Source organism: Microcebus murinus, chromosome 1 (genome assembly GCF_040939455.1).
Source record: "Microcebus murinus isolate Inina chromosome 1, M.murinus_Inina_mat1.0, whole genome shotgun sequence".
In the NCBI taxonomy this organism is placed as follows: domain Eukaryota; kingdom Metazoa; phylum Chordata; class Mammalia; order Primates; family Cheirogaleidae; genus Microcebus; species Microcebus murinus.
In genome coordinates, this window is record NC_134104.1 from 103,432,202 (window position 1) to 103,453,318 (window position 21,117).

Sequence of the window (21,117 nt, forward strand, 5' to 3'; positions counted from 1 at the left end):
AATCTGTCTTCAACTACAATTGTGAGAATGGTAGCAAAAAGGAGGTAAGAGATATAGGACATTGGAAATGCAAAAGGAACAGAAATTGGCAAATGATTGCCCATAAGGAAATCCATACTTTTTTCATGTATTAACTATATTTATTCAAAATCTATTAACAGAGATCTTTTGTTTTTATTTGAAATAGTGATTAAGGATTTTGGTTATAGTATATCTTTATAGTTGGATTTTCCCCAATATCATTTTTGTTCCATTCTCACTGGAAATTTATAGCGATTTTTGTGATTTGGCTGATCGCCTGTGTAAGAGGCTGTGTTGAGGTTAGGTGCACAGACTGATCTAACTGGCTGAGTTGAATCACAGCACAACATCCTAGTTTACCACTTCTTGTCTGGGTGACCTTGGCTACTGGTTTAAACACTCTATGCCTACTTCGTCTATAAAACAGTGATTAATAATATCTCATAAGGTAGCTGTAAGTATCAAGAGAGTTAATACATGAAAAGCACCCAGAACAATGCCTGGCATATAGTAAATGTTAGCTATTGTTATTATATTTACTTTCTATTGGCTACACTACTGAAATAATACATTCCTTGAAAGCCCCACTCATAATATATATTATGAGGAATACAACATATTCTATTTTGGCTTTTTTTTTTTTTTTTGAGACAGGCTCACTTTGTTGCCCAGGCTAGAGTGAGTGCCATGGCGTCAGCCTAGCTCACAGCAACCTCAAACTCCTGGGCTCAAGCAATCCTGCTGCCTCAGCCTCCCGAGTAGCTGGGACTACAGGCATGCACCACCATGCCTGGCTAATTTTTTCTATATATATTAGTTGGCCAATTAATTTCTTTCTATTTATAGTAGAGACGGGGTCTCGCTCTTGCTCAGGCTGGTTTCGAACTCCTGACCTCGAGCAATCCGCCCGCCTCGGCCTCCCAGAGTGTTAGGATTACAGGCGTGAGCCACCGCGCCCGGCCTCTATTTTGGCTTTTAAAAGTAATATTTGCTTAACACACACAAAAATTCCAATAGTATATCTGCACTGTACAATATATGGTAGCCACTAGCCATACGTGACTAATTAAAATTAATAAAGTTAAAAATTCAGCTCCTCAGTATCACTATTCACATCTCAAGTAGGCAACAGCCCCAGGAGGCTATTGGCCTCCTACTGAATTGGACAGTACAGCTACAGAATGTTTCTACTACTGCAAAATGTTCCACTAGACAGAGCAGGCAGATAGTGAAACCTTCCTTATCCTATCAGCAATCCTTCCCCCAGGGGCAATCACTGCTAGAGGTTTCTTGCATAGTCTTTCGTAGTTCAGACCCACACGAATACACACAGCATACATATATTTCTATTGCACAAAAATTACTATATCATTTGCACTGTCCAGCATCTTATTTTTTGTTTGTTTCATTTAAAATATATTGTTAATTTCTTAAATATGGCATCTCCTTATACTTAATAACAGTTCAGAGATTCAAAGCATCTGATACTGGGTTTACAGAGAAACTCTGAAAACTTTAAAGCACAATTCAAATATAAGAAATATGCATATGGTTATATTTGGGAGCAGGTGGACGGAATGAAGTACTCCAGTTTCCATTTTTGTGTGGCACCTGCGGAAACCGAACTACGGCTGGTTTAACAGAAGTCACAAACTGATAATGCCCCCACCAGCATGGCCGGGAATCCTCCAGCCCCGGTCGCTGCGGCATGCAGCGACTGTCTTTCCCGCGCTGTGGAAAATCTCTGCATGCATGCGGAGGGGGCCCTGTTAAAACGTCTGATACCTGGCCTGGGAGGCCCGTCCGCGGGCAGGCGATGGAAGGTCGCTGGGCCACCCCCAGGCCGCGCGCGGGGACGGGGACCCGCCGCCCGCCCGAGCAGCGCGGCGCCCCCTGCTGCCCGGCGGAGGAGCGCGGCGCGGGCTCGCGGGAGGCCGAGAACATGGCGGGGCGGCCCGCGGCCTCCGACCCGCAGGCCGGGGACCCCGACCGGGCAGCGCCCAATGTGGTGGCGCGGATCTCGCAGTGGGCGGACGACCACCTGCGCCTCGTCAGGGTACCGCAGCCGCGCCGCCCGGGCGGGTGGTGGGCGCGGAGCGAGCCTGACGGGGACGGTCCGAGCAGGCCTCAGGCAGTGGACCCCGCCTGGGCCGGGGAGGGACCGGGGGCCGCTGGGGAGTGAGTTCCCGAGGGCGGCTTCGCTAGGGTCGCGCGTTCGGGGCCGTGGAGGGCGCGAGGTGGACCAGGGGCCAGTTCTGTGCCGAGCTCTGGGGACACCTCAGAGAGCGAGTCTCAGCCCAGCTCGCGGGATGCCAGCGGGGTCATTAGAGCGGTCGGGCAGGCCCCGCTGCTGAGGATGACAAGGACGAGCAGGGGGTCCCATAGGCCTTGGGAGAGAGGATTTTTTTTTTTAATGTAGCCCAAGGCCACTGGAGTTGGAGCAAGGGAGGGACATCTTAGGCCACCAGGCGAGAGAGGATTGTGACTAAGACCGCGGTGGTGCTGTGGGTGGTTGGGTGTGGAATCAAGGGGCCTGCCACTGGGCGGATGGTGGTGATAGTTGCTGATATGGAGAAGGAGTTGAAGTAAATTATGTGTTGGGAAAATCTAGGAAACTCTTTGGGCATGTGAACATGGACATGTGTACACTTGAGATGATCATTAGACTTCTAGGCAGAGTTGTAGATGTTCTAGGCAACTGGACGTAGAGTCTGGTGTTGAAGGAAAGTCAGAGCTGGACATAGAACTTAGGAAATGAGATGAATAAACCTTAAGTAGTATTTACAGCCGTGGGCTTCAATGACATCTTGGAACAAGTGAGAAAAGCTACTGAAGAAGACCTATAACTGAGACCTGGGCGATTCCAACATTTAGAATCTGAGGAGTGAAGACGAGGTCAGCGAAGACTAAGAAGAAGCAGATAGTGAGACAGGAAGAAATTCAGGAGAGCCAGGTGCCCTAGAAGCCAAATGAAGAAAATGTTTTCAGAAGGAATGATTAACTTTAAAAATTCTGCTGAGAAGTTCAGTAAGATGAGCTTTGCAAACTCCTTGCAGCCGAGCAGCACAAGGGCCAAGGCCATGTCTGTTTTCACTCACCATTATAACCCAAGTCCTTAGAGTAATGTCTGCCACTTAGTAAGTGCTAGATGAATGTTTGTATCATTAATGAATAGTAGATAATATACATGTTAATTGATGAGAACTCATTTCTTCCAGTTAAGCAGTAATAGATGCATGAGTTATTTCAAATTAAAAAATGACCTTGGAAGGATTGTGAGAGGAAACTGTGTCTAAATTTGAACATGGATATAATGTTCCAAATAATCCAATCACAGAGCAGAATCAAAACAATGTACCTTTATTTTTTATTTTTTACTTTTTTTATTTATAATTTTTCTTTTTCTCTCTCTCTTTTTTTTTTTTAGTGAACCTGAGCAGTTCAAAACAATGTACCTTTGTGTGTGTTTTCAACCGCATTTCTTAAATACTTTGTTAGATTATCATTCTTTTTGAGGAAGTTGCAGGATTCTTAATTTTTCATTACTCTCCTTTAGGTCTTCTTAAGTTTAAATGAAGCACTTTAAAAACATCACTAAGTTATCCCCTAATCATTTACCCACATATATTTGTCAAAGTGCTATATTTTAAGGTCATAGTGGTAAGGTTTTTTACCAAATACTTAAATTCCCACCGTGAACATAAGGTTATACTAATTACTATGGGCACTATATAAGAAGTATTAGACTGGTTCAAGCATTCAAGGAATTCATAGTTAAAGTTGTGCAATCAATAGAGCACAATATATGTGTATATATAAGATAGAGTGTGTGCATGTGTATATATAAAAGAATTACTGTTCATGCCAGAATTTTTGGAAAAGATTTTGAGTACTATAAAAGTTGATAGAATGGTATATTAATGAGTAGGTAGACAAAGTTTTTGGAAGAAGTGGGCCTTCATTTGAAGGATGTGCATTCTTTAAACAGTTAGATACAGAGAGGACGGTATTCTTTTTTTCCTCTTTCTAATTAGTACATTCGGTACTGTGGATAACAATTAGAGTTAATCCTCAAATCTCTTTCTGTAGAGCATCAGCACTGGAATGGCCATAGCTGGAATAATGTTATTTATAAGAAGTGTTCGTCTGGTAAGTTAAATGGAAAAGACATTATGATAAGCAATAGATAATTTATTTCCATTTCAGACAGTTTTTATTTCAAGCAGTATATTATTTTGTTATTCATATTGGAAGCTTTTAAATAGTATTGTAGATTAATGAACATTTTAAGGTCTTGGTTTAAAAGTAACACATCCATAGAATTTTATGGAAGGTAATTGCACAGCCTATATTTCCATAATCACTTTTTTCATGCTTAAAGAAGAATCTGAAAATGACTTAGTTTGCTAGAATGTTATAATCACTAAAATTGCATTTCAAACATTGTGGGATTATCGCAAAAGAATTTTCTGTGGTGCTTTTAGATTTAGATCACAGTTGAATTATATATCCCTTAGCACTAAATAACATATGCTTTCAGTTAGCATATTTGGGGCCCTTTAAATTATGTTTTATTATTGACATAATGGACATATTATTCCATACCCATTAAACAATAATCCCACTCCTCCATCCCCCATCCCCAGGTAACCATCATTCCACTCTCTGTCTTTATGATTTGGAATACCCTAGGTACCTCATATATATGGAATTATACCATATTTTTTGGTGTGCCATGACTAGCTTATTTCACTTAGTCTAATGTTCTCAAGGTTCATCCATGTTGTAGCAGAATTTTCATCTTTTTAAAGATTGATAATATTCCATTGTAAGTATACATTACATTTTGCTTATCTACTCATCTGTTGATAGACAGTTGGGTTGCTTCCATGTTTTAGCCATTGTGAATAATGCTGCTATGAACATGGATGTACAAATATCTCTTCGAGACCCTGCTTTCAATTCTTTCAGGTATAGACCCAGAAGCGGAATTGCTGAATCATATGGTAATTGTATTTTTAATTTTTTGAGTAACTGCCATACTGTTTTCTAGTGGTCTTACCATTTTATATTCCCACTAACAGTGCACAAGGGTTCTAATTTCTCCACATCTTTACCAACACTTATTATCTTCTAGTTTTTTGATAGTAGCCATTCACATAGCTACTATCCTAATGAGTGTGAGGTGGTATTTCACTGTGGTTTTGATTTGCATTTCCCTAATGCTTAGTGATATTGACCATTTTTTCATATGCATATTGGCCTTTCATATCTCTTTTTTGGAGAAATGTTTATTCAACTCTTTTGCCCATTTTTGAATCAAGTTGCTTTTTGTTGTTGAATTTTAGGAGTTTATATATTCTGGATATTAATCCCTTATTAGATATTTGATTTGAAAATATTTTTTCTCATTCTATATGTTACCATTTCACTCTGCTGATAGTGTTCATTGATGTGCAAGTTTTTAATTTTCATGAAATCCAATTTGTCTATTTTTTTTCTTTTGTTGCCTGTGTCTTTGGTGTCACATTCAAGAAATCATTGCCAAATCTGATGTCCTGAAGCTTTTGCCCTATGTTTTCTTCTAACAGTTTTATAGTTTTACTTTTTTTTTTTTTTGAGACAGAGTCTCACTCTTTTGCCTGGACTAGAGTGCTGTGGCATCAGCCTAGCTCACAGCAACCTCAGACTCCTGGGCTCAAGCAATTCTTTTGCCTCAGCCTCTTGAGTAGCTGGGGCTACAGGCATGCATCACCATGCCTGGCTAATTTTTTTTATATATTTTTAGTTGTCCAGATAATTTATTTCTAGTTTTAGTTGAGACAAGGTCTCACTGTTGTTCAGGCTGGTCTCAAACTCCTGACCTCAAGCGATCCTCCTGCCTCAGCCTCCCAGAGTGCTAGGATTGCAGGCGTGAGCCACCACGCCGGGCCTGCAACTGATTTTTGTGTGTTGACTTTGTGTGCTGCTACTTTGCTGAATTTGTGTGTTCTCATAGGTTTTTTTTTTTTTTTAAGAAGTTTGTGTATATAAGATAATATAATCTGTGAAGAGAAATAATTTTACTTCTTCCATCTTAATTTAAATGCCTTTTATTTCTTTTACTTGCCTAAGTGCTCTGGCTAAGACTCCTAGGACTGTGTCCACGTGCTGAGAGTAGACATCTTTGCCTTGTTTCTGATCTTAGAGGAAAAGTCTTTTACCATTGAGTATAATGTTTGCTGTGTTTTTTGTTTCATGTATGGCTTTTATTATGTTGAAGTAGTTTCCTTCTATTCCTAGTGAGTATTGTTATCATAAAAGGATGTTGAATTTTGTTAAATGCTTTTTCTGCATCAATTAAGATAATCATGTGGGTTTTTTTGTTTATTCTGTTAATATGGTATATTATATTGATTTTTTTATATGTTGCATTCTAGGAATAAATACCACTTGGTTATGATATATAATCTTTATAATATGTGGGTGAATTTGGTTTGCTAGTATTTAGTTAAGGATTTTTGCATCAGTGTTTATAACAGATATTGATCTATAGTTTTCTTTTCTTGTAGTGTCTTTGTATAGCTTTATCAGGGGTAATGCTGGCCTCAGAGACTGAATTAGGAGCTGTTTTTTCTTCAGTTCTGGGGAAAAGTTTGAGAAGGATTGATGTTAGTTCTTCCTTAAATACTTTCTCAAATTCACCAGTGATACCATCAGCTACAGGGCTTTTCTTGGGGGCAAGATATTTGATTACTAATTTTAACTACCTCACCAGTTATTTAGGTTTTTTATTTCTTCATGATTCAGTCTTAGGAGGTTTTATGTTTCTAGAAATTTATCCATTTCATCTCCATTATCCAACTTATTGGAATATAATGGTTCATAGTACTCACAGTTTTTTTATTTCTGTAGAATTCGTAGTTATGTCCCCACTTAATGGTATCCTGTATGTCCCTTAGGCTCTATTCACTTTTTTTCCATCTTTTTTTCCTTCTGTTTCTCAGACTTAGTAACTTAAATTGTCCTATCTTTAAGTTTGTTGATTCCTTCTTCTGCATGTTCAAATATGCTTTCGAATTCCTCTAGTGAATTTTTTATTTGTTATTGTAATTTTCAGCTCTAGAATTTTTCCTTTTTTCAATTTTCTCTCATTATTGATATTTTTCATATCATTTGCATATCATTTTCTTTCTCTAACTTTGTTCCTATAAACACATTTGATTAAATTATATTAATAATATAAAATTAAGAACCAAACTTAAAAAATAATTTTTTTGGACATAGAGTCTTGCTCCATTGCTTTGGTAGAGTGCAGTGGCATCATCATAGCTCACTGTAACCTAAAACTCCTGGGCTCAAGCCTATCTCAGTGTCCCTAGTAGCTGGGACTACAGGTATCCGCCACCATACCCAGCTAATTTTTTCTGGTTTTGGTAGAGATGAGGTTTCATTCTTGCTTAGGCTGTTCTTAAACTTGACTTCAAACAATCTTCCTGCGTTGGCCACCCAGAGTGCTACGATTACATGGGCATGAGCCACCAGGCCCAGCCCCAATTAAAAATTTTTAATGGGTATGTTTTGTTAAATGTTTAGATAATAATTTGACATTTTAAATTTTGAAATGAAAATGATATGGTTATATTTTTCTCTTTGTAAATTAATAGACGTCAAAATTTACAAGCTCTTCAGATATTCCAGTAGAATTTATAAGAAGAAATGTTAAATTACGTGGACGATTACGACGAATAACTGAGGATGGTTTAGAAATTGAACATATTCCTATTACTTTACCTATTATATCTTCATTGAGAAGTAAGTAACGTGTGAAAATAAGACTAAATAAGAAAATAAGAATATAAGAAAAATAAGACTAAGTAACTATTGTATTGTTCTTTTATTAGATGTTATTTATAAAATAGCAAAAAATGTCATTTTAATTCCTAATAATCCTCCATTATCTATGAGAGAAAGTCTGAACTCTTGGCTTTATGTATAAGGAACTGTTTAATTTGGCTCCCAGCTTCCTTTCTCCCTTCTCTTCTTTTTAAAATTCACCTACTGAGTCTTTCATGCAGACATTCAGTCATTCATTTCCAAATATTGAGCACTCTTTATGGTCTAGGACCTAAGCTAACGGTAAAATGTTGGGTGAAACAAAGCCCCTTTGACCCTTGGAGCTCACGGTCTAGGTGGAAGGTAAACAACAAACAAATGAAAAACTGTGCTAAGAGCTACGAAAGAAGGAGCAGGGTTTTAGGATAGAGAATTATTGGGGGTCATGTGAGGGATAGGGGAATCTACGCATATAGAGTAATTAGAGAAGGCCTCATTGAGGAGTTGCTATCTCGTGAGAGACTTGATTGAGGGGACTAGCTTGGTAAAGCAAAGGTAGGAATGAGTTTGACTCTGTTGACAAGCTGTATGAAGGCTGGTGTGGCTGAGGCACTGGGAAGAAGTGGGTGAGATGCACCAAAGGAGTTTGGAGAGAGAGGAAGAAGCCAGTCTTTCCTGCTGCAATTCCTGTTTCTCCTTGCTTCACATCTAAGACCTCACTCAGCCACACAGACCTTGCTGCTGTTTGTATGCATTCTCATTGCTCAGTGTCTTGGCTCCTGAACTCCTATAGTTGATTCTGTAGGATCCAGCTCAACTGTCAGTTCTTTTTTGAAGCTTCTTTAACTCCAAAACCAAATTAACCTCTTTCTTTACTGTGTCTCACAGCAATTTATAACACACTGTGATTATAGTACTTATTGACCTTTCCCTATAATTATCATGTATTTAGGTTTATATCCTCCACTAAGCTGTGAGCCCCTGATAGGCAGGGACCTTTTCCTTTTTATCTTGATATTCACAGTCTTTAGAAAAATACTTATTAGCCAATAGAGACTTGGTAAAATTTGTCTAATGAATTAATTTAGTTCTATTTAAAGATATTTTTTTCCTCACTCTATTGTTCAGGCTGGAATGCAGTGGTGTCATCTTAACTCACAGCAACCTCAAACTCCTAGGCTCAGTCGAACCTCCTGACTAGCTGGAACTATAGGTGTGCACCACCATGCCTGGCTAATTTTTTTATTTTTTGTAGAGATGGGGTCTTGCTATTTGCCTAGGCTGGTCTCACGACCTTGGCCTCCCAAAGTGCTAGAATTACTACCATGCCTGGCTATTTAAAGATCTTCTTAACATTATTTTAATTTTATGAAGAAAAGGGTTCTTTCTTTTTTAATTTTACCCCCAGATGAATGAATATCACTGTTCAATGAGATATAAATGTAAAGGAATAAGATTGATGTTTTCCCCCCCAAAACATACCTGACATAATTGATTCTTTTAACAAACCAGAGAATTCATACAGTTTAAATGAGTGTTGTGCCCTAAAGAGCAAAATGAAGGATTAGGACACTAATACTTCAGGTTTATAGTGTTGAATTAGATTCATAGACCATCCACTTCAAGTTTTTGGCTTCAAAAACTTTGGTCTCAAAGACTATGGTGTATTTTATTGCAAAATGGTTGGTGGTGTTGGCAACATAAAAAGATTAGAGAGAAACCTCAGAATTCTCAGGCTTCCCTTCACTCATGTACCAATGATTTGAATTCATCTAATCTTTATTGTATGTTCTGCCTTCATCTAATTTGTGTATTTACTGTATCACAAAGTTTTTGCTAAAGCCATAATTCTCTTACTTACACTTTTTGATGCTTCTCAAACTGAAACCCTAGGATAAGTTTCAAGAAGCCCGTATCCTAAAGAAAATGTTTTTCTATTATCAAATAATATAACAGGACATCTTCTTGACCTAAAGTATTATTTCTTCCCTAGAGATGAACCTAAAAGTTAATGAACTTAACCTTATACTTTCAACCACTTCACAAGAGCTAACATATGTTAAATGTATAATTTCTTTTTTGAAAAAAGAAGACACTAGGGTTTTTTTTGTCAGCCATTATCCCTTTTCAGAAAGTTACAAACTTTTTATAAAATAAAATCCTGTTATTAAAATTAAATTTTTAAAAATTGTATCAAGAGTTTAGGTAAACAGATCTTCATACTATGTTACTTTAAATATAAATTGATAAAAATCCTATTTAGAAATCAGTTTTGCAAAATGTATAAAAAATAATGGTGTAGATCAATATTTGTTGAGATGGGAAGATATCCTCGATAAGTTGTTAAGTGAAAAAGCAGTTTCTATGGTTTTTTGGTGGTAACAGCCCATATTATTATTTTTTAATTATTTTTTTAGAGATGGGGTCTCATTCTATAACCCAGGCTAGAGTGCCATTGTACAGTCATAGCTCACTATAACCTTGAACTCCTATTTCTGGGCTCAAGCAATCTTCCCACCTTAGCCTCCTGTGTAGCTAGGGCTATAGGTGCTTAGCTGTAGTTTTTATATTTTTTTGTTTTTGTTTTTTGTAGCCAGGATCTTGCTATGTTGTACCACCACCTTTGCCTAATTCTTTATTTTTTATTTTATTTATTTTTTTAGATAGGGTCTTGCTATGTTGCTGGGGCTGGTCTCAAATGCTTGACCTCAAGTGATCCTTCTGCCTCAGCCTCCCAAAGTGCTGGGATTATAGGTGTGAGCTACCACGCCCAACAGCCCGTATTATTAAACTACATGTTTACAGCTTTATGGCATATGCTTCAAAATAAGTCTGGAAGAAATAAGTCTGGAAGTTTGAAACAAAAAGGTTAAATTGGTTAAATCTCCCCTTATTGAAAGGGGTTTTTGAAATTACTACATTTGTTATACCTTTGTATTGTTTTAAAGAAAACTTGAATATAGAAGTAAAGTGACCTACATTTAGATCCTAAGTATTTATAAAAAAATGTAATATATTCAGTTGTTTTTTGGAGGCCAAAAGACTTTGGAATTTGCTTTTACAATATGCTATTAAAGCTAAACTCTTTTCTACCTAACCTTTTTAGAAGAGCCATGTGGTGCTTTGCTGGTTAAGCTGGCTGGAGTAGAACTCAGTGAAACTGGGAAGGTATGGTTACAAAAAGAGCTAAAACCTTCCCAGCTACTATGGTTCCAACTTCTTGGAAAGGAGAATTCAGCACTCATTTGCTACCTTCTAGTGAATAAGGTAAGCAATATGAAGAATACATTACTCTTACTATTTATACATACATACTTACTTAGAACTTTGGATATATAATTAGACTCTGAATTTTTTTTGTCTTTTTAAACTGCTACTAATAGTGATTATGAAACCATGTATTTCATATATAAGTTTTATTGTTGTGGAAAAAATAGAAAATTAAGGAAAAAAAGAAAAAACCTTCAAATTATTGATGACTCTGGGCATTACTAATTTAACATGTTAACTGCCACGTACAAAAAAAAACCAGAACTTTTCCTTGGGGCCACAGTGTTTTATTACGAAAATAGAATAAAAACTTAGAGTGTAATTTAAAACTAAACATAATAGAAAAACAAAATGTATTGACTTCTATTCATTTAATCCATGGTTTTAGAATTAAATTGTCAAATATTAATTGTAACAATAAGAACATCAACAAGTAAGATTTAATATATGCTTCACACGGCCCTGAAGTCAAACTATACTGAGTTAAATACAACTGTTCTGGCAGTTAACATGCTAAAGAGTATCTTTATACATTTATTTATGCATGGGTATATCATATCACTCTTGTTATTAGAAACCACTTGTTGAGTGAGGCTTGTCAACTGGAAACTACAAAGAGCAAGGGTGTTTTCTGAAGGTAAATATTGCTAAGTCTGGTCCAATACCTTGTTGATAGGTATGTCTTAGTGTATAAGTCTTTAAACTCTAAAGTTGAACATTTATTTTTTTATTTTTATTTGTATTTTTTAATTTGTTTATTTATTTATTTATTTTTGAGACAGAGTCTCACTTTGTTGCCTGGGCTAGAGTGCTGTGGCATCAGCCTAGGTAACAGCAACCTCAAAGTCCTGGGCTCAAGTGATCCTCTGCCTCAGCCTTCCGAGTAGCTGCAACTACAGGTGTGCACCACCATTCCTGGCTAATTTTTTCTATATATTTCTTTAGTTGTTTAGCTAATTTCTTTCTATTTTTAGTAGAAACAGGGTCTCGCTCTTGCTCAGACTGATCTCAAACTCCTGACCTCAAGTGATCCTCCCACCTCGGCCTCCCAGAGTGTTAGGATTACAGGCGAGAGCCACTGTGCCCGGCCTAAAGTTGAACATTTAAATACTATTTCTGATCAGTAGTTAGTCATCTAAAGATGTTGCCTCAGAGTCTTACCTTTATGATTGGTCATAGCCATTGTGTACCAGGGAATGACAGTTTCATCATTGTTAACAAATCACTGTCCTGAATCCTTGGATGTGATTTACTACACATTTCTTTTGGTGGCCCATCAGACAGGTTTTTATTCCTTAATCATGTCAATGATATGCAGCTATTAAAATTATAATAATGAAGATGGCAGCAACACAGAAAAAGTTCATGACTTAATTTTTAATTTTTTTAAATTTTTATTTATTTACATTTTAGAGACAGGATTTCAGTCTGTTGCTCAGGCTGGAATGCTGTGGTGCAATCATAGCTCACTGCCGCCTCCAACTCCTGGGCATAAGCAATCCTTCCACTTCAGTGTCCCAAAGTGGTGGGATCGTAGGTGTGAGCCACTGTACCCAGTTTTACTGTTCGGTTTTAGTATGAAACCTTCGGCTCTTGGCATGCTCATGGCCAAAAATTAGCCAGACATGCCAAAGTTAGGCCAGCATGAAAATGAGTTTTATTGAGGAGAGAAAGATAAGATTATAGGGCAAGAGCACAATGTTGGTTTATAGAGCATGGTACATATGCCATGGATGACAACTAGACCCATTGTCACAGCAGGGCAGGCAAAAGGAAGGGCAAAGAGAAAGAGAGCTTGGCTGTGGTCTGTGTCCTATTTTATAATATCCAGATAGGAAGTTCCCTTGTGGTTCAGAGGTCACCATGGAACCACTTTGATTAGAGGGTAAGGAGTCACGTGACCCGAGTCTTACTCAGGGTTGTAGGTCACCTTCCAGACTTTATGGTACCCATGTGGCTTGGCCCATGTGCTAGAGAGCCCTCTGCATTCTTTTGCAGCTGGTGTGCCAAGTTCTGATTGGCAGATTCATAGAGTATCCCCTCCTTTCTGTAGGTATGGAGAATCAGGGTTGGGCAGGACCAAGATGGGGGCAACAGCACCCACTTTCGTCCCTAGGAGACCCAGAATCCCTCACTATCTACCTAACATTATGACTTAATCTTTTAAAAATCAGAATACAAAATTGTATCTGGACAGATTTCCAACCTTATTAAAAATGTATGTATGTGGGGGATTACTGAAAAGGGAATATGGAAAAATAAAATAGTTAAAATGTTACTATGACAGGATTAAGAGCAGTGTTTCTTATCTTTTAAAGTCTTTTATTATATAACAAACAAGAATAACCTGAAGAAAAAACCTCATATTAAAATGATTAGAATTTTAACTAGTTTAATTCTTAAAAGTGTTACCAAAAACTCAGCACTTGTCAACAAGGCCTAATCAGAAGAATGAGGACAAGTGGTTTGAAGAGGAAGCAAAGAGACATTTTATTACTTTGCAGGCAAAGAGGGAAAAATGATTGACCTCCTTGTCTCAAAATCCAAATTTTCTGAACATTTGCAGAAATACAGAGCCTTTAAAGGGTGTATTCTCAGCTTCAGGCAATTACTATTCTGCTACAGTTGATGATTCTGATCCTCCCATCTCCACTGAAGACAATCCTGTGACCTCCTCTCTGCCTAGGACTTCCCTTTACCAGGTCCATCTGGGCCATCTCCTGTTGCACAAATAAACAAAAAACTTACCCTGACTTACCCTGCCCCTCCCAAACCACTGGCCTGAGACAAGGATGCAGGTTCCTGTTCTCAAAAAGGAATGGAAGATGTTTTAAAGAGACAGAAAGGCCGGGCGCTGTGGCTCACGCCTGTAATCCTAGCTCTTGGGAGGCCGAGGCGGGCGGATTGCTCAAGGTCAGGAGTTCAAAACCAGCCTGAGCAAGAGCGAGACCCCGTCTCTACTATAAATAGAAAGAAATTAATTGGCCAACTGATATATATAGAAAAAATTAGCCGGGCATGGTGGCGCATGCCTGTAGTCCCAGCTACCCGGGAGGCTGAGGCAGAAGGATCACTCGAGCCCAGGAGTTTGAGGTTGCTGTGAGCTAGGCTGACGCCAGGGCACTCACTCTAGCCTGGGCAACAAAGTGAGACTCTGTCTCCAAAAAAAAAAAAAAATAAATAAAGAGACAGAAAATATTTTTGCCATTTTTTCCCAGGCCATTCCCTCTGTTACAAAAGCATCTTGAATAATTAATAGAAAGCTTAATGAAATTCATTAATTTTTACATATCCAGATCATATTTCAGTTCTTTCAAAATAGGAATTATCCCAAAGCAATTGGTGCAATCATAGCTCACTGCAGCCTCCAACTCCTGGGCATAACCAGTTCTCCTACTTCAGTGTCCCAAAGTGTTAGGATTACAGGTGTGAGCCACTGTGCTTATGTTTAAAAGTAAGTTAATAATACAAAGTTATATAAAGCATCCCAAAGCCCTTACAAAAATAAAATATTAGCTTCTCTTTTAAGTCAAAGAGTACAATTACCAAAAAAGGAGATGATTATGATGATGATGACCATAATAATAATATATTCTGAGTGCTTGCCATTTGCCAGACACTGATTAACTGCTATGCTTATATTATTTCACTTTTCCTCAGAACCGCTCTATGGAGTTACTGTTTTTATTCCCACTTACAGGAGGGACATTTAGGGAAGATAATTTTCTTGACCAAGGTAACCAAGTGGAGGCGCCTGTGTTTGAGCCTAACTCTTCCTTGTCCCCAAGTCCACATTTCATCTTATATATCTTAACTTATATTGCTTCCTAGGTGACCGAATTATGCTATGTGCATATTGTGATAATTTACTTCTCCTATTTGAATTTTATTAAGATGTGGGGTTGAATTATAATTCTGATTTTAGTTAAAAAGAAAGAGCTTATAAGATTTCAAAGATTGAAAAAATATGATAAACCCTTTATGACTAACTCCTTATAATTATGAACCAAAATTACTAAATTTGAAGGAAAAAATTATTTTTAATTTTTTTATTTAATAAAATGTTTTAAAGATTACTTTGTTCCTTTAGATGGTCTTAGAAAATGTCTCCTAGTTTAAACCTGGAGTTTTCACATTTTTAGAACTTAACTGAGAATTACTTATCTAATGAAGCTATTAAATTATTAATACTTTAAGATTAATTTTGTTAGATCAAAATCCCACAAGGACTATAGAAATAGTTAAGCAGAATCTCCTTTATACTGTGAATTAGTGAGGGAAAAAAGTCCCTTTTATCTGGTTTCATTAGAAAGTGAGGTATTCCATGAGTGAAATTTCCTGAAGGATGAAGATTCAAGGGCCAGAATATTTTTATGTTAATTTTTTGGGGGGAAGTCTTTTAAAAATGTATTTACATTACAGTGTTGTCCTAAATACTGGAATTCTGAACTTAATAGTTGAGAGATGATTCCGTTCATTTTATATTTGACTACTTTTTTAGTTTCTATGATTTCTTTTGGTTTCTTTAGCTGTGGCCTCTTGTCTTTGTGCCTATCTTGTGTTCCTCACATCCTGTCCAAACAACCAACAAACCAAAAAAATGCTTTTTATACTTTATTGCTTTAAAGCTATGGCCAGCCTGAGCAAGAGCGAGACCCTGTCTCTACTAAAAATAGAAAGATTAGCTGGACAACTAAAAATATATAGAAAACATTAGCTGGGCATGATGGTAGGTGCCTGTAGTCCCAGCTACCAGGGAGGCTGAGGCAGGAGGATCGCTTGAGCCCAGGAGTTTGAGGTTGCTGTGAGCTAGGCTGATGCCATGGCACTCTAGCCAGGACAACAGAGTGAAACTCTGTCTCAAAAAAGAAAGAAAGAAAAAAAAGCTTCTTTGGGTTAAGAGAACAATGGGTCTGTGGAGAATTCTATGTTATAAAAGAGTCAATTGACTTTGAGCAAGGGTCTCTTCTAGTAATAAAGTTCTTGGATTTAGCAAAAGCTGTTTTAAGCTCTTGGGGACTTTTTTGTTTTAAATGTTTGGCTTTTCTCTGGAGGACCAATAATGCTGCATGACTGATTTTAAGGCAAATAATATGTTGTGGGTATAATAACAGTTTTCTTAAATAATTGGTTTATGTTATTTTTTAATTCAAGGGAGGATACTTTAGTGTGAGTCTGAATGAAGAAATTTTGAGAAGAGGCCTTGGCAAAACTGTTCTTGTTAAAGGGCTTAATTATGATTCTAAAATCTATTGGAAAATTCATAGAAACTTGCTTAAAGCTGAATTAACAGCCTTGAAAAAAAGAGAAGGAATATGGAAGGAAGAATCTGAAAAAGAAAACTATTTGGAAAAATTCAAAGATTCCTGGAGAGAAATATGGACAAAAGACAGTTATTTAAAATCAACTGGATCAGATCTCAACTTGAAAAAAGAAAGTTTTTATGACAAACTTAGAAGGACTTATGAAATATGGAGAGACAATATGAATAACTACTCCTTAATACTGAAATTCAGAGAACTTATAAGTCGCATATACTTTCGTAGAAGAGGGTGAAATATCCAAGAGATCTTGAGATTATCTGCTCTGATATATGGACACTTTTATTGAGTCAAAATGGAAATTTCCCCAAATGATGAAAGTTGTAATTTAATGGTATTTAAATATTAAAGAGATGATTATGATAAGTGTAATATCACAATTTAAATAAATTATGATTAATGTAATATTCTTTCAGGAAAAATGAAGCATTCTATAACAAGTTACCAAACTGAAGGATTTGTACATGTAGTGCTAATGTTTGAAGAGAAAGTTTAACTATTGACCATTGGGTTATTTTGGTTGTTTTGGGCAGCCATATTTGATTTTGTTTAAAGAGAATATTCGTTTATTTTTTCAGTTTTATCATCTTTCATTATTTATAATAAAAGAATTCTTTATACTTTATGTCTGAGGCTGCTGTTTTCTCCCACCTTTTGTCTAACTGCTTGTGAATTTGGGGCAGATGTTACAAGAGGAAGTCACTTAGTCCCTTCCTGGTAATAAAGAATGGCAAATTTCTACCTGTTGTTAGATGAGAGGGATAATCCTGAGGGCAAGAAACAATGTGCTGGGGATGGCAGCACAGAGGAGAGAAAGAACTGGGATGCCTAAGACATTATAGAGCCCCCGTGAAGTAGGCAATACTTGAACTGCCCTGCTTCTCAATTTCTTGTTTTGTAAGATAGTAAATTTTTTTTTTTTATTTTTAAAGCCAATTTGAGTTGGTTCTAGGAGTTGACATACACACAAACTTGCAGCTAAAAGCATTCTGAAAGCATAAGCTTCTTTCACCAGGCCAGCAGTCATCTACTAATGTCCACAAAGTCTACAGAAGTTTTTTTTTTTTAATGATTTGTGATACTGAGAAAAGTCAGACCTATCATCTGGCTTAGATAATTGACTCCTGTTAGAATCAGTAGTACAGAATGAGAAGTTTATTGCTGCTGGCTGACTCCTTAGAACATGGAAAATGGATTCTGCAACCTTTAGAAATTAAACAACATTCATTTTCAGTGAGGTCCCAAATATTCCAAAGATTTTTTGTGTGAATATGGTTTTATATCATCACCTTTTTTGGGGTGATGGGACGTTACATCTTGTTCTAACACCTCAATGGCTTTTTTTGTTTTAAAGGGATGTTTTATTTTTATTTACAGAGAAATTAACTGAGTATATTTAAACTAGTTTTATAACAAGCTCTTGAGCCCTTTTCTTTTCCAGCCTGGAATTGTGAATCACAGAATTTGGACTTGGGTCCTTGCCTTCCAGTGACGTCAGATCTTATAACTGTCACTCTCATTAGTTCTGATGGCCTTAACCATATCAGCCAGCTGTCTTCAGTTAAGCCATGAAAAGGTGAGACTGGTGCAGGTCTTCTTGCCTTTCTTCTCTGAAGCAGGCCATAAAAGAATTCTCTGACCTATCTCCCCCCTCAAAGGTCAAAAGACCCTCACTCCACAGAGGTCCTGCCCTATATCTGGAGGCCAAGAAGAACTGAACAAATAGGCTAAGTTCCCCCCCAGTTTATTACCATTAGAGCATTTGCTAAGTTCCCCCCCAGTTTATTACCATTAGAGCATATACCCTTTTGTCCTCCAATCATATTTCTGCAAGACTGTCTATAAAAATCCAGTTTTCTCTGGGTCTTTGGGCCTTCATTTTTGATAGCTCTCATGTTATAGAAAACTTAATATTAAATGAATTTGTTATGCTTTTTCTCTTGTTAATCTTTCATGGTGGATGTCAGCCATGAACCTTATGATAGATAAGGAAAAGATATTACTTTTTCCCTTCTACAGTCCCCTGTCTTCAAAACAATAAGTCCATGGCCACCCTTTTTGCCTTTTCTTTTGGTATCTTGGGTACCTAGACGCCCTTTGTTTTTAAATATATTTCTGTCAAATGAATTTAATACTTTATTTCTAAAGGATTGAATTTTTTGGCCCTTTTCAATTAATTTTCTTTTTGATTGACATTTTCTTGCCTGAGGTTTATTTTTCATTTTCCAATCATGCTTCCTATTAAGAAATGTTGACAGCAACATTAGCTTTTTTTTCGATCTTCCTCAGTGAGGGTCCAAACATCAGCTTTATCGTAATTAATGATGAGAAAACAGGAGAGACTGAAAACTGCCCATGCATGTGATCCAGCACTGACATTTGGCTGCTAAAAGTGTATTCCAGCAACACCCAGAGAGGGATAACAAACCAAGGTCTCCTTACAGTCTGCTTTTCGTTGTTTTGCATTTCTGTTGGCTCCATCCATGAGGCAGGTGTCCAAATGCCAGTTCTTCTCTAGCACATTTGGTTGCAGTTATTGCCCCCTGGGGGCTCTTTAGGAGCTTCCTGTGATAGTCCCCTGGCTTGGGAAATTCTTACCTCTTTCTCTTCCCACCTGCTTAACTCCAGAGGCAGTCTAGTCCATAGTCCCTAACTACTGGATCTAGTCCTTAACTACTAGTCCATAGTCCCTAACTACTGGATCCTCACTATCTGAGATGGCAAGGACACATGAGTTTGCTTGTGCAAGATGGTTGAGCTTAATCACTCCATCATTGGGAGGGGAGTGGCAGTTGTATTAACAAGTCTGCTTAAGTCTTGCCACTTTCCATGGTATCAGTTTGTGTAGTCTTACACTAAGTAATGACAATGTCAGCTCTCCTACACGTACTTCCCCTCTCTTGCTTCATTCTTTTTATCATGCCTCTTTTTCCCTGTTTCAGAAAAATGAAGTGCTAGAGGTCCAGTGGCTTAGCAAATTTCGGAAAAGAGACAATCACTATTTTCCTGTGTAGTGGGATAGATGGCCACCTTTAGTCTTGTAAAAAGGGAAGTGAAGTGCTAATGTCAAATCTTTTCCTCCCCCATGTAAATGGCAGAGGGAAAGGATGGTTACTGCTCCACAAACTCTAACTTTCCCACTTCTTATTCTCAGACCTCTTCTTATATCTGGTGCTCGTGAAACCTGAATCAGCTTGACTTTTCTCATCACTGGGAAAGCCTGGGGAGTCTACTGCCTGAAATGCCGTATTCTTAAAACTGGGCTCAGGGAAAATCAGTGCTGCTGTCATTCCTGCTCTGTCTGGTAACTCCTGGAATCTAGTAAAGATCCTAGTCAGTACCTCATACCAACCCAGTACACTTGCAAACCTGCTTTAGGAGAACTAACTGCATCTGAGGCAGGCAGATAATGTGCCAAGAGTTTTATCTTCTTCTGAATTCATCCAGCATCATTTGGTTCCTCAAGAAAGTAAGGGCTGTGTCTTTGAGATATGAGTTCCTCCCTGGGGTAACCAAACTTCATGTGCTATCAAGGGGCATGTTGTTGACACAATCTGTTCCAAATCCAGTGGTTATTAATACATACTGAATGCCACTGACAGTGGCTTTTCATAAAAAGACTTATGTGGTTCAAGAAACCAAGAAACATCAGCATCTCAGAAGTTCAGGGCACAAAGAGAATCATTATTGTTTAGCTGCCACTGAAACAGATGGTGGATATACTAAGGGAGCAGCTATTGCTGCTGGGAGAGCTGGTGTCTGTTTTTGTAGTCTGGGGCTTCTCCAATGCCACTACCAAGGCAGCTATTTCAATGAAGGCAAATCATAGGGAGAAAGTGATGCAAACTTATGAAAAGACTGAAGAAAATTAAAAACTCAAGATTAAAAATTAAAATGATTAAGAACAGAAATTTTTTAAAAATTGTAAAAAAAAAAGCTTTAAAAATGAAACTACTGTACTTCTTTTTCAAAATGGCAATTTGAACTCATTTATTTAACTTGCATTCCTCCCATTAAAATTACATTAAATATCAAGATTAGAAAATAGTATGAGTGATGGAAAACAGGAAGGTGCCATTAATTAGCTAGATATTTTAAAGTTTTGCAAACTCTGATGAAGTGGAATTGAACTGAGATACTCATGACTCTAGAGTTTAGTATTTTTCTTCAGGAAAGAAGATGGGGTTTGTCTAGGAAGTAAATGGATAGTTCCAAAAAAGTCCATCCTCTTGTTTGAGATCTCTGGGTGATATGAATTCCTTTTGGTCAAGTCCAGAGGTAGTTCCTCATAATCTGGAAGCCTAAGGTCAAATGTCAATGAATCTGATATATTAATAGAATGTGGAAGGAAAATAGGATGTTAGTAACTCATAGCTTTGCCATATCCTGCTGGAGGGGAATAATGGTAAGTCCTGGTCCTGGTGGTATATGTGTCTTGGTCAGTCAATCTGGGTCCCTCAGTTCTGTCCTCTGGAATATTACCCATACCTTCACAGCCTCTTCAATAGAGGAATTGAGGCAGATCCATGCTTTGAGAGCTGGGCAATTTGAGAAGCCTCTTTCTGTTGATGTTGGTTGGAGAGGCCTGGGGATGGCTATAGGGTAGAATAATTACACTCCTTTTTTCTTCCAGAGATTGAATCTCTCATGGCTTTGAGATCTACCAGTTTACTGGGTAGGATGTGTGCCT

At 37.6% G+C, this 21,117-nt stretch overlaps 1 protein-coding gene across 1 annotated transcript; it reads left to right on the forward strand.

Annotated features, from left to right (window-relative positions):
* The first annotated feature begins 1,910 nt into the window (after positions 1-1,910).
* C1H3orf33 (chromosome 1 C3orf33 homolog) lies at positions 1,911-17,052 on the forward strand. Its single transcript, XM_076004477.1, has 5 exons — positions 1,911-2,077; positions 4,111-4,170; positions 7,668-7,815; positions 10,943-11,103; positions 16,261-17,052. The coding sequence occupies exons 1-5, from the start codon at positions 1,964-1,966 to the stop codon at positions 16,660-16,662; spliced, it is 885 nt and encodes a 294-aa protein (XP_075860592.1). The 5' UTR covers positions 1,911-1,963; the 3' UTR covers positions 16,663-17,052.
* Positions 17,053-21,117: the final 4,065 nt, after the last annotated feature.

Bases quoted from the DNA above. Each gene is read 5' to 3' on its own strand.
- C1H3orf33 (XM_076004477.1), top strand. From the start codon at position 1,964: ATGGCGGGGCGGCCCGCGGCCTCCGACCCGCAGGCCGGGGACCCCGAC. The intron at 2,078-4,110 runs GTACCGCAGCCG...CTCTTTCTGTAG, and splicing joins ACCACCTGCGCCTCGTCAGG to AGCATCAGCACTGGAATGGC. The intron at 11,104-16,260 runs GTAAGCAATATG...TTTTAATTCAAG, and splicing joins GCTACCTTCTAGTGAATAAG to GGAGGATACTTTAGTGTGAG.